Genomic DNA, 14,497 nt, shown 5'->3' with positions numbered 1-14,497 from the left:
TTCAGAGCAGGATGAGAGAGGTGAGAGCTTCCGAAACTGAAGGGGCCTAAGAGAGTTCTGGTTTAGTGCCTGTTTTTTGATCTGTAGGGCTCACTTCCTGCTTCGCTGCCCATGCTGCTCCCTCGCTATACACAGCCTCTGAGGCAGGAGGTTGGGTTGTGTACTGGCTTTCTACACTGTTCACAAGTACTTTTCCTTTGAGCGAAGGTGATACCTGACCACTAGGGTGTTTGCTTGCCTGATAGAAAGTTTTCTAACCCTGTTAGTGCTGGTAGAGTTGGTCTGTTGGAAGAGACCCTAAGACTGGAGAGAGCTATTAATCTTCAAAAGCAGCAACATCAAGGTGGTGGATCTTTAATTACAGTGTAACACCAACTGGCATCATTTTTCTAAAAACCCTTCCGGGAAGAGGAGGCAGGCACTGCAGTGGGGCCAGGATGCAGAAGCAGGGAAATGGATGTAGGGGTTAATCCACATATGACTGCAGGGGTTTTTAAACAAAATGTCTAGATCACAGAATTGTCTAGCTTTCATTGTTTTACTATTCTGAAAATGCACTTTGCTTATTGATATGTTGTCTGTCTTTTTCACTGCATGTTAACTTTAAACTCAAAATGACTATTATTTGCCTAGAGATCAGCTATTTTGTGTTGTTGTGACCTCTCCAAATACCACAGATTTTCTATAATAGTGCTCCCCATCAAAAAAAAAAAACCAACAACAAAAAACAACCCACATTCTATGTGTATAAAATTAGGTTAAAAGTAAATAAGTAATCAACAAACCAAACATGGAGAGAGAGCACCAACTGTTTATGCTGTTTCCTTTTAAAAGGTGTGATGTTTATTCCTTAAAGACTTGTAATTGTAAGTGGAGTCTTAACATTCACTTCTGACCTATTACAGTTGACCTGGGTACAAACCAGAAGTACAAAACTTCTCAAGCACGGTATAAAACCAATGCAGAGTGAAATGCCCGGTTCCTACTAAAGTGAATGCTACAATAGGAAGCATTCAGTTAAATTCAAGCTACATGAAAGCAATTTTATTTATCTTATGTTAGTGGGGCTGTCTGGTGCATTACAGTATGGAAGATATGGTAAGGAAGAATGGAAAACACTCGTCTCCAGAGAAGCAAATGAATGATAAAGAGCTAGTAGTTATTCCTGGAAGATTATTATCTTAAGTTGTTCTGCAGTACGTCAACTAACTAAATAAATGGAACAGCCATATCCTGCAGATAGCAGGCTGAAGATGCAATCTGCAAGAATCCATGAGTGTTATTGTCTAAGGTCCTTTTTTTTGTTTCGCTTCTATTCAGTACCTGTTGTATATTTACTTCCCAGCTTCTGTCCCACTTTGATGTCACTCACTGCCTAGCTAGTTCCCTGTCCCTCTATTTCTTGGTGAAGTTTAATTGACATTACCAAACAAATAGTAACACTGATATTAATGTCAGTTGCTTCATGACTACATCAGTCTCAAGATTTAGAAATTGTATCTATGTAATACAGTTTTATGATTAAAAACGCTAGGAAATGATAATCAGTGATAGGTAGTGTGCCGTATAATCTAGGGTAGATTGAGAAGCAAATCCAGAATTACAGAATTTTTGGGAATGCTGTTTCATATTGCTTGTCATGTTAGAAGGAAATGCCATGTTCAAGTTTTTCCTGCTGACAATTTTTCTATTTGACTTCTGTCAAGCTGCCCTCATGAAAAACTAGTGTTGCTAGCACAACTAAGTTACTCACATTAAAATTTACCTTTGATTAACAGAAGATAAAAGGAGCTAGAAACTAACCTGAATTTAGTAAAAATACAAAATGTGACTGGAAAGTGAAACAATTTTGCTGATCATAGGACTATTTTGTACTTGTATGAAAATAAATATATGTATTGATGAGACAGCTTCTTAGTTTCAAAGAATGTTGGGTGACTTAAAGATGGTAACCTGACAGGTAAAACTACTTTTTTATAAAATAAATGCTTTGGTTCATTTGAAACATGTAAGCTTTCAGCTGTCTACTTATTTATTCGCTAAATTAGATTATTTTGGTAAGGATTAAAAAATATATAAATGCTGTAGTGTCTGACCCCTGCATGTTTGAGGGTTTGCTGCTGTGCCTGTATGAGTGTCTTTAAATAACTACATTAATGATGTGATCAATTTGGCTTATTTAAAAGCCAAGGTCATATTTGCTCAGAGTTGACCAGCAGCTGTGAAGACAACTCTGATACCTCATCCTAAAATTGCTTATGTCATCTTTTGAATTTACCTACTGTAGACAGACTTTGTAGCTTATAGAACTTAAATAGCTCATTTATTTAGCTAGAAATGCCTGATTCCTGTTGCCGCCAGTTAGAAGGATCAGCTTCTGACCTCTAGTGTTCTAGAGGAAGTTACAGCATGACTTTTTACGTATGCTTGCATAGAATGCCATTGCAGGGTTCCTTTTTTGTGCTAAACATGTTTTTGGGGATTTCTGAGCTCTGCAAAATCTATAGTTCTGAAAGGAAAACTGAAACTTACTTGTTCTTCACTAATAATAAGGATCTTGCAAGCCAGGCTTATGCCTTTCATTCAGCTCCAACTGACTGGAGCTATAGTCAATTCTTCTAGGAGCAAATATGCGTGTCAAATTACTCTGCGATGCCTGCATTAACTTTACAGTGTTATTTAGGGAATAAAAAGTAACAATAAACCCACTTAAATATAATGAAAGAGTATATCTCCCAATATGGTATACTCTGTATAGTTTACAGTAGCAGCTTCCATCTATTTGTGCAGTGCCAAACTTAAGCTAGTAAATTATGTTGCTTCTGCTGTTAGCTTACTCTGACTTAACATGGGAATGCCTGTTTGATGTCCTCTTGTCCTCAGTTTGAATGTAAGCTCAGCTATTTATTACACTCTCATTTTAAAAGGGCTGTGAAGCCTATCTTCTATTTATGGTAAATCCTTGCTTTATTCTTTGATACTATAATGTATGTTTACATAGTAATCTGGAGTCATAGAACAAGAGGCTTAAATTGAAAGTCAGGGTTTCAAACAAGGACTTAGACATGCATTTCTCCTATACGTTCTTGCTATCACAAGAGATGAGGTTGTTCTCATTGTCTGGAATCTTAATTTCTGACAACAATGAAACTTCTTCTATCTACAGATGTAAACAGCATGATTTTTAGTCTCCAGGTTGTGTTGCTTCTCTTTTGGTTTCTCCAATGCCAGTAGTCATCGTTGTAAAGAGAGATGACAGAGGGGGGCGTTGTGTGTGTTTTACCTATTTAGGACAGGAACAATGTCATGTTTTAAGTCCAGCCAGCAGCCCAGAACCACATAGCCACCTGCTCACTCCAGTTAGTAGTGTTAATTTGTGTGGGTGTTAATTTGAGCCTTGGAAACTAGGCTCAGTATGGAATTATGCATTAAAGGATCTTGTGCCTCTGTGTTGCAGGTTCTATGAATTAGTATGAATATGACAAAGCTTTCAAGTAATATTGTAATGCATACCTTGCTGCAAGAAAAAAATAGCTTGAAATTAGACAAATTGCTTTGAGATTGCCAACACTGACAGTGCTCAAGGTTTATCCCTTCATGCAGCAAAGGGTTTGGAAGGTGGTCTGTTGTCCATCCTCCTTAATGTCCTGGTACACATTCTGTTCCGGATGTTTGAAAAGAACCTCTCCATTAAAGCTTTTTGTCTTGTATTTTGAGAAAAAATCGACACCTTTCATTCTAAAAGGAATTTAAATTTGTTTGCAAATGACTTTGAGGTTGCCTGTTTGCTTCTTTAAGTAGAACTTCAGCAAAATGAGCTACAGGTAGAAAAATCAGATATTCCCACTGTATTTGTATTTCTGTAATATATTGGTTGTATATGATTTACACAAAATCAAAGTGTTTTCTGTCATCAACTGGGAAAAAAAACAGCAACGCTGCTCTTAGTAGCAAGCTGCCTGTCTCCTCTGTCAAGGGGAGTTATTTATCTCAGATCTGTTGGTTTGAGTCAGTCAAATTAGGATTTCCTTTAAAGACAAGCTGAAAGCTAGTGTTGCAGGCATTCAAGCGCAGATGACACCTACTTAGACATCTTGAAACTTAGGAGCTGCATCTAGTTGACAAGTGAGGGAAATCTTGCATTCCTTTTCATCTCTGGCTTTTTTTACTTGCCAGTTTTTCTCTAGAACTCTTGCAGCATTGGTGCTGGGGGACATACCTGTCTTCACTTATGCTCCCTGGAACTCTTTTAGGATAAATACCTCAGTGTTTTATATGTTACAACATCTTTTAGGGGAGAAGAAAGCTTGTCCTATGTAGTGTTTCCCAGTGCATGTCCTACTGTGCAATGAAAGAACACGTTTACTTGTCACTTGGAGACAAAGGAAATTCCTTGTTATTAAAAGAAAACTATGGTAGTGAAAATAATGCACACTAAGATACATTCCATATATTGATAGCATTCTGTAGGAATGCTTTACTAAATTGCTTATGCAACCTCATGTACATCGGATCTGAATTCCACTTGTGAAGCTTCATTATTCTTCATGCTCTTCCATGAAATCCTACCTGTACTAAGGTTACTATTGAGAAGGTCAGCTTGATCTAAGCTACTGACACCCCTAGAACCTGCTGTAACTTCAGCCAGATGAAAAGTACTAGACAGTGTTTGGGAATAGCTTCTGCTCATGACAAAATATGTAGACGTTAAAATAATATTTTTGATATACTATTGTTGTTGGTTTTTTGTTTTTTGTTGTGTTTTTTTTAACCAAAACAGAAAGAAGAAGGAAAAATTCAAGGGCAGCTTAATAAATCTGATTCTAACCAGTACATCAGAGAGCTGAAAGATCAGATAGCTGAGCTGCACCATGAGGTAAGTGATAAAATACTACTGTCTCTGATCACTTGCAACTTTTGTCCTATCTTTCGTTTGTAGCAGGTTTTGCTTATCTAATAGTTATTACAGCTTCCTTATCTGATTTTGCCAATGTACATTATGTTAAATGAATACAGTAAAACTAACTCATTCATGAATCTTGCCCTGATTCTGGGATGTAAGAGAGCAAAAAATTGCTTAATTACGTGATTTGACATGAAACAAAACCAGCATTTATGTTCCGTCTTGGGGTTTCCTTAATTTCATGAGTTGATTGAATTTCACTGTATAGCATTTGCTGCATTTGGGGCTGTGTGCATGGAAATAAGTCCCTTTGTGTCTTTTGGTACAACTTTTAAGGCTAATTTACTTAGAAACTAAACTGCATTTGTGCAAGCAGAAGAGTCCATGTGTAGATTTTTTTTTTCAGTTCTTGCTGTTGCGAGGATGAACTTTACGTTGGCATTATACTGAGATTGCTTAAAAAGAAAAAGGATGCTTGCCTAATATCAGTTAACAGATTTTGAAGCTTTAAACTGCCAAAACCTTCAACCTATGAAATTTCTGTCTTCAAACTTCCTTGCTCTGATAGTTGTAATAACTTTGTTAGTTAAAAAGATCAGGTGGTCCTGAAACCAAAATAGCTTATGTAACTGCTGTGCTCATTTCAGTTCATCCTGCATTGTGATGAAATGTCTTTACCTAACACTACACTGTGTGCAAAATGCCCAGTCATCTTTGCATTGTAGTCTGCTTCTGTTTCCATATGCCTTTTAATGCACAGCTCTGATAGTGTTGCTTAAAACCATAGTAAACTAGAGCAATACAACCTAGTTATTTGTTGTTGCCTTTTTACTTTTATTAAATGTATCCTTTCATTATTTAAGCTTAAGTAGTGTTTTCATAACAGTTTTGGTGGATTCAACCTTTTAGTATCAATCCCTTGGGAGTTATAACATCATGGAGGATCTTGGAATGTTGTTTGTGCTATAGATTGAGGATGGTCTCTAGAGCTGTCAGTCCAGCACCTTTACCAATCATTAAGCTCACTTAAAAACAGATTTAAAAGCTCAATAACCTAGCTTTTCTGTTAAAGGACTATAACTAGCTTGCTTTGTTCTTTGTAAGAAAGTAAATTGCTTGTAGAATTCCCAGAAAGCCAGGTATTTTGTATTATGAATAGATAAGGCACTGTACTGACTTTTTTTCTCTGCTCAGAGTACGCTTAAAAGGTAAAAAACCACTGGTTTCGAGAAAAAGTATTACTGTTAGAAAGGTGTTGCATAATTTTCTCTTAAGCATTTGTCGTATGTCTGGCTGAGCAACTCAGTTGTCATGAAGGCATATGATTGTGTCTGTTTTTATTGTGTGTGAGTTAATGTGGACAGGTTGGAACGAAGGTGAGGTACCTTAGGTCACAGAACAGTGGTAAATCTGATTAATATCAGGGATTCCTAACCAGTGAAGTCTAGACAAATCCTTATTAGCATTTCAAGTTGATTGAAAGCAAATATCAGCTAGAGAGAATATGAATTTCGACAGTAGCAGAGTTGGAGTAATTCCATGAAGATGAGCGCTCCTCTTCCTGATGTGTGCTTTGTTGTGGCTCAACTTTTAATTTCCAAACTAGGTAAACACTATAGGAATAAAGCATCTCATTCTAGGATAGATAAAAACGGTAGGAAGAAACTGTATGTAGTAGGCACGTTCTACCTTAGCAGCATTTCTGAACGCTTCTTTACATGGAGTTTCCTAGAGCCTGAAAGTCCTTGTTTACTAATAACATTTGTTTATCTTTCCCTACAGTTATGTTTCTATTTGTCTAGTTGGTAAACTTGGGAGGGAAATTAATACTTCATGCACAGTCCTTTATTTTGAGCATAACCGGGGGGGGGGGGGGCCTGATTTTGAGATAATGGGGGTAAGTCTGAAATGTATGTAGTATTTACAAGTAAGTTGATGCTAATAAATAATAGTGAAGTCTTGGATTAACATAGCTGCTAAGTAAAGAACTTTGCACTGTTTCCTGAAACAGCAAAATCTGAATAAAATTGCAATAGGAAGAGTCAAAATGTTTTCTCTCAATTGCTAAATGTCAGGATTAGTATAAATAGTTAAATATCAATTTATATTATCAACTTTTTTAGATATGCACTGAACTGTCTTCATGTGTAGATCCATTAAGGACCATGTTCTTTGGTTTTGGACTAGCTGCTTTTTGATTCTACTTCTGCAAAAGCTAAAAGAAACGTTACAAGTTTGCAATTCCATCTTCCTGAAGATAGGGTGATGGTATATGTGACATGGTGACCACAACCTCTCAACTGGTTAACATGTAGAAGGCACTGGTAAAGCAACAGACTTCTTGATGTCTGCATGATAACCATGTAAAATATTGCTATTGTGGAACTTTGGACATAAATTGATGCAAGGGTTATAGTTTAATGTAGGAGTGGGATGGCTGTGTGTGAAACAAGATTAAACGTCTTGGCATGGCCATCAATATTAATTCTGCATATTGAACTTTTTTTTTTCTCCAGTAGTATGTTTTCACAGAACTTTACATCATTGTTGTTCTCCATCCAATGGATGGAACAAAATAATGAGCAAATCCTATACTTAATATAAGCAACTGCAGATAAATCCATATTCTGGCCTTCTGATACATGCTATTTCATGTCTTTGGCCAGCAATCTGAATACATGTGTTCCTGTATAACATGCAGGATGTGCTAGGTACTTGAATTCTATCCTGTGATAAGATCTATCAGGTTGTGATGGTACCAAGAATTGGCAACAGCATAATCCATCCTAATCGCAGAGTTCCAGTGAAAGGTCTGCTGTTCCATCAGTTTTTGCAAGCCGGGTTAGTAGCCAGGGACAGGGCAAACCTAGGACACCAGTAAAGAACACCAGAGAACGGCAAAAAAAGGTTAATGTTACTGTCCAGGATCTAAAACTGAATTCTCTCCACTGTAAGAGGGTGGTGTTGGGGGTGTTACTATGGTATAGGTGCAGTAGGCTGCTGCTGTGACACTTCTGGGCTTTGTGGTGGAGATAAGTCTGAACTTCGGATTTCAGATACTTCTGTCAGTTGTTCCAGTGTGGTAACCTAAATCAGCTGCATATCAGAACTCTGCATATAATTTCACATTATTAATGTTAATTTTTAAAGTCCTGTTTATACTTTGAAAAAACTTCAAGCCAGTTGCCCTTTGTTGTAATCTCAGTCCATTGAGTAATTTTGTGCTTTTCTGAGCTCAAAATTTTGTTTGCTGTTTAAATACGGTGCAGTTTGCAGCCTAAAGGATAAATTTCAGCTGCTTTTACTATTCTTCTAGGAATAGTAATTATACAGTCAGTTTTCAAATAATATTATAAGAAAACTTATTTTTAGTAAATTCAAGTAGTTGTGTTCCTGTTATTGAGTAAAACTGCACATACTGGAAATTGGTAGTATGGCATCCAAAACTGAAGCAATGAGGTACATTGCTATCAAATATACAAGGTAAATGAAATAGAAAAAAAGTCATAAAATCATAGGATGGTTTGGAAAAAATGATACCTTTTTTCTTACCTTTCAAATGAGGTAAAATAACTAGAAATAGAATTACTATATTGGATTTTTGGTTTGTTCTTAACAAGGTATCTGCCTGATTCCTCTTGTACCTAAACCAGTGGATTTTGGTAGCATAGTAAGCTGAATGGTATATATTGACTACTTCACAGTAGGTCTTTAACTTGTATTTGATTAACACTTCAGGAGAGCAAACAGGCAAAATCTGGAGCTTTAAAAACCACTGTGACAAGACTTGTATTGTAGACTTTTCCTCTATGCAAACCGTCTTAGATCTACTCATGTGCATCTTTTCCTTTGTACAAACTTGAGTAACCAAGGATGGGTTAGAATAAAAATACTGAATGTAATTTATATTACTATGTGAAATGTTGGATTCATACTTGAATTCCTCAATGCTGCCATAACTTCACTCAGCGTTCCCTTACATGTAGGTCAATTATTATTAACTTGCAATTTTAATTTTAGTGTACATGCCAGTTGTTTTTATGTTCATTGCCTAGAAAGTTACTTACAAAGATCCTTTAATCTTTTGCACAACCTAGCATTACTTGGAGAGCAGCTGGTGCTGAAAGGACACTCAGCAGAGACTACTGTATTTCTAGTTAGCCAGTAGCTGATCCTGTGAAGAGTCACGTATATTTAGTGTCAGTTTAGTGCTGCACTTCCTTTCCTTGTTTTGGCTGAGTTGCTTTATTGGGCACAAAGTTGTTAGATGCTTGTGCCCTATGGCTTTATTGTTGAAGGCTGAAACTAGTGTGAAAACCTGAAATTTTGAGGATTGTCACAAACAGGAAGTCACAATGTAAACTTCTTTCAGAGCTTTTAATAGGCACTAGACAGACATTGTGCTTGCCTTTTCAGAAATTCATATCCCATTGCCATTTTTTCTTCTCATTAATTGAAATCTTTCCACTTAGCATTTCCTTTCTTCCTCCACTTCCCTGCCATTAAGCTCTTTACAGCATTCTTGAATTCTAGCTTAGTAGGTTTTTAACCTACAGTGCTTTTTTGTTGTGGAGCCCTGACAGGCTGTTGCCTCTGTCTCCTGTAAATAAGTACATAAACTTTGTTGCCCTGTCTTTGGCAGAAGAGAAAGGAGGTCTGGCAAGCACTATACTCTGACACTTGACTTTGCAGTTAATGTGCTTTAACCAATGTAACATAAATGGCATGACTACACAGGCTTTGAAATATTGATACCATGGGATACATGCTCTCAGGCTGCAAAAGAAGTGCTAGTATCTCAGGGAAGTTCTCTTTGATTAGACACTGAAATGTCAAGTGAAAGCGACTTTTGTGAAACATTACTATTCAAGAAAGTATCCCACTTCAGTAGGTAGTACTGAAGCAAAGCAGTTACTGTATGTAGAAAGCTTGGGCTGTTACAAGTTTCCATTAAGTAAGTTGAAGGTTCAAGAAAAACTAGGATAAACCTTGAGCTAGTTGTTACTTATTGCAGCATAAATCACATACTAGAGAGAAAAAAAGAAAAAAAAAGAGGAGGTTCTTTATAGTTTGTTGCAGCCTACTTTGAATTCAAAACTGAATGGAATTAAATGATTTATAAACTGCTGAAGTTCTGCATTTCATGCACTACCCCTCTGTACATGCAGTCACTTCATATATATATTACACAGCAGCTGTCTTTGCTTCCTGTTGGATGTTGCAAGGCTTGTATGTATTACCTAGATTACAGGAGTGGCACAAAAGATTAGAATTGACATGCTTACCCACAAGTTACGCTGGCAGACCACAAGGCACCTTTGGAGACAAAAGCAAGTGGTTTCGTCTTACAGACTTTGTGATTTAGTACTGAAGTGTTTAAGTTTAAATTGTATTTCATGTGAAACTCTGTAAAGTTGGTCATACCGTTAGCTGAGTTTTGTCTCTTGGAATGCTTTAATGAGTTTGTTTTGTGGTTAGATTTCAGTTTCTTATTTATACAAATGTAGATTTGTTTTAATCTTCTGACAATTTTCATATTAAAAACTGAATTGTGCCTGATACCTTTGCAAGGCTCAAAACCAAGCAGCCTGTTCAGTTTGTGATTGTAGAGCACTATTTAATCCATGAGGCTGTGATCCTGCTCTGTATTGGCCACCTGCATTAGGGAACAGCTTTATGAAAGGGAGCCGCAATGTACAGAAACTTAGTGCTTTCTTCACTTAGCATGCACTTTTTTCTTAGAAAGCAGGAATGCAGATGTTGAAGATAACTTTTTAAAATCCATTTTTAACCTTTTCCAGTACGCAAGGGATCCAGTAATTGTGGAGTTTTTTAAACTCAGAAGCGGTTGAAGAATACTTAGAGCTTAGTGATGCCTTTTGTTTTAGGTTTTTGGGGTTTTATGACAAAATATTCTTTATAATGCTAGCAGAGACAGAATACAGCCCTAGTTTTCTCCTAGCTGTTCCTCTGTAGTGAGCAGCCTTCCAGTATCTGGAGGGGGCCTATAAGGATGCTAGGGAGGGACTCTTCATTAGGGACTGTAGTGATAGGACAAGGGGTGACGGGTTAAAACTTGAACAGGAGAAGTTTAGATTGGATATAAGGAGGAAGTTCTTTACTGTAAGGGTGGTGAGGCACTGGAATGGGTTGCCCAAGGAAGTTGTGAATGCTTCATCCCTGGTGGTGTTCAAGGCTGGGTTGGACAGAGCCTTGGGTGAGATGGTTTAATGTGAGGTTTCCCTGCCCATGGCAGGGGGGTTGAAACTAGGTGATCTTAAGGTCCTTTCCAACCCTAACTATTCTATGATTCTGTATACTCTTAAATAATTGCTTGAAATATTTTGAGGGGAAGCAAGGATGAGATTGTTTTCTAATGTTCAAATCTTATGCATGTTTGTTTGGTATTTGAATGAAAAATAAAATCCTGATGTTGGCATGGCACAGTTACAACACTCAGAAAACCTTCTGCAAACTGCCCATGTTAACAGAATCTCAGCACTGCTGATGAAAAGATGATGACAGGTGACTGGAGCATTATTACTATTGCATGGAAATAATTTTCTGAGGCTTTTAAAAGGCTTTATAATAGAACATTTAATAAAAGCCTGGTGGCTATTTTTGCATTATGACAGTGCAAAAAAGGGGAGATTTCTTGAAGTCTTTCCCATTTTTGGTGTCTGAAAACTTGTTGGCTCTTCAAAGAAGCAGTGACCCCTAGCCTACAATTCATCGCACATACATATAGTTTATCTATGAATGGATCTGATATTATGTTTTAAGAACCTAATGCAGTTGTAAGATTCTGATAGAGGTGCTATCTCATGGTGTGATCTTGCTCCTGGTGAGCTAACATTTTAAGATTGGCTTAATGAAAACAGATATAAAAGTTGGAGATTAAATACTATGCTTTTAAAGGATTTTGCTTGTGTAAATAAGATTCAAGACACTTTAAGTAACTTCTTTGAGGATAAATAATGCATAAGCTGTGACCAAAGGAGTAATTGGTAATATGGCTGAGTTTTGCAACTTGGCTTAGCTTTCTAGGCTTTCACTACTGAAACTAAATGGAGAAGGGAAAGTAAACTGTAGCCATCAGTGTGAAGGATTAAAAAAAACCCGAAAAGCCCACCTATATAGGCCACATCATACAACACCTAAATGAAATTCAGTGCACTATAGTACATTGTACTTATAGTACAGGAGGAAGGTTTAAATCATGTTAACTGTTCCTTTGGTCTTACCTACCATACAAGTGTATGATATTTAAGCTGTGTTTAAAAGCTGCCAAATTATTTCCTCCTTGGTTTTTTAAATTATTAGCTAGTAATCTGAAATCAGTATGGACCAGTGAGAGGTTCTGGTCTCCAGCACAGTTTGGTCCAGGTTGTTCTCTGAGGAGATGAGAGAATGTGTTTACGAACAGCTAAATGACGAGTCCTGCACTGGCCATAGATGAGCACAAAATTATGATGCTACTTGTGACCCACTGGTGTCACACAAGATGGGTTGACCGCTTCTAGCAGCATTCCTAGCTCCTGATTTCTCTCACAATAATAGTATCTGGACTTGATGATGGGATACCAGCAGGAAGCATAATTCCTTTCCTCTTGCCTTGAGTCAGATTCAGTGCTTACCAAATCAAACATTCTCTTACTGAAGCACCACTAGACTACATTCAGAAGCAGGGTAAATAACTTTGATCTTCATCCTGCTGGAGTCGAACTGCTGGTGGCGAGCTAGTTGTTTTGGATGTGCCTGTGCTGTGTTGCAGTCATGACTGTAGTGTGAGCATGTTTTTAAGTAACTTAAAGCTATGAATGAGTTGTATGTAGCTTTGCATGATGGAGACAGAAGGATTAGCTGGGGAGCTGAATTTTAGTTGAAGTTCAACCTAATAGAATGTTTTTTAAAGTTCTTCTCTGAAGATGTATTTATAGGGTAATAGAAGTGCATCAGATCACATGGGCAAATGAGACTGAGAGATCAGATTTATCAGCATTTAGAATCCTTTGATCAGAACTAAGGAGAGAACAGCAAGTCCAGAAAGTCCTAATACTTTTTTGGTAAAATTTATAATTGGACATAATGCTCTTTCACTCAGTCTCTTGCTAACTTATTTTCCCCCCTTTTTTTCTGGCAGGAGTGTACTATTTGATTTCCATGTAGTACAGGCAGATATATATTTGTCTCTTGTCAATTGTAATTTTACTCACTTGCTTTTATAAAACCAGCTAAGCTTTGTGGGAGTTATTTCAGTCAATTTTTACATGGTTTTCACTTCACTGTTCTCACTAAAACTGTTGTTAAAGGTACTGTAGTTAATACTTGCAAAGCACTCTTCTCCATAGTGACTAGAATCCCATTAACACCTAATAGTTTGTTTCACTAGACAAATGCTTGCAAAATATGTGGCTTTCTATAAATGTTTTCTTACTTGATAAGAAATGTTGTCCCTGAAAGGAAATATGTTAGTCCTCAGATTTACAAAGTAAGCATTTCAACTTGTGGTGGAAGTTTATAGCACAATAAATCATGTGCTTTTCTTTTACCGTATCTTGCAAGCGCAGTTGGACAAGAGACCATCAGATTTTCCCTCCCCACAAGTAAAGTTCTTGCAAGGCTGCTGGGCAGCTAAAAATGTAGCTGCTTTACTAGCATGTGTCAAAGTTGCAGAGCCTCTGTGCTGCCGGAGTCTGATTTAAGTGGTTGTGGTCAGTCTGAGGAACCTGTGATATGATAAGATAGCATTTGTGAGGTCATGTGGTTTGCAAGCACCCAATCTCATTTAGCAGCTTTGTCTGCATAGGATAGTTAAATATATACTGTATGCTTTAGAAAAGTGAACTGCTTTATTCCTTTAACTCTGCTCGTACTTGAGAGTCAGAGTTGTTATACTGGCTTGATAATACCAAGATTGTTACAGATGTGTAAGGGGGCCTTAATTCTCCAATAATTTTCTCCAGTTTATTTACCCTGCCCTTAATAAAACAACTAGCTTTGGTAACTGTCTGACTTAACTAAGCTATCAACACAGGCCGAAGTGTTATTGCACAGTGGAATCCCTGTATATTTTGTGAACATCAGTTGTTTAATTCAGTTAATTTTGAATGGGAATTCATAGTGTAACGAGCACAGACTTGTTATTACACTTGCTCAAAAAGGTAGGATTGATTCCATAATGATGGTATTCCGTTCCACAGACCTTTGGTTAAAACCTCCACCTTTGTATCAGGTAAGGTCAATTCCTCTCCCTTCCCCCAGTAACACCTCCATCAACAAAATATCTTCCATTTGTCATGAGAGTGAAGGAAACCTCTAAATGTGAACAGTGTAACCAGGATATTGATGCAGTCAGCCCTCAAACGAAATAGTTATGACTTTGTTCACATCGATGAGGGTGAAAGTTTTCGGTATAAAGTTTTAACTGTTTCACTGCCACTACTGACAGATTAGATTCTGTGGTAACATACATGAAAATTGGTGATTGTTCTCTTTGCAAACATTTCCGCCTTTTTTTCTGACTCTATCCTACTGTGTCAAAGCTCTAAATTTGTCTTGCTGTGCAAATAGTAGTCCCTGCTTGCAGCATTA

General features: G+C 37.2%; 1 protein-coding gene across 11 annotated transcripts in view; it reads left to right on the top strand.

Moving 5' to 3' along the window:
- The window catches only part of EVI5 (ecotropic viral integration site 5), a 78,657-nt gene that overhangs the window by 51,505 nt on the left and 12,655 nt on the right, over positions 1-14,497 (top strand). For 10 of the 11 annotated variants that reach the window (XM_057429185.1, XM_057429184.1, XM_057429192.1 and 7 more), the window contains one exon: positions 4,781-4,876. The exons of the other annotated variant lie outside the window; for it this stretch is intronic. In XM_057429185.1, the coding sequence (XP_057285168.1) occupies positions 4,781-4,876 (96 nt within the window). The remainder of the gene's footprint in view (positions 1-4,780; positions 4,877-14,497) is intronic. 11 annotated transcript variants of the gene reach the window in all.

Source organism: Pezoporus wallicus, unplaced genomic scaffold (genome assembly GCF_028554395.1).
Source record: "Pezoporus wallicus isolate ANWC-B61680 ecotype Strahan unplaced genomic scaffold, APGP_CSIRO_Pwel_v1 contig_593, whole genome shotgun sequence".
In the NCBI taxonomy this organism is placed as follows: domain Eukaryota; kingdom Metazoa; phylum Chordata; class Aves; order Psittaciformes; family Psittacidae; genus Pezoporus; species Pezoporus wallicus.
This window is presented reverse-complemented; position numbering and strand designations above follow the sequence as displayed.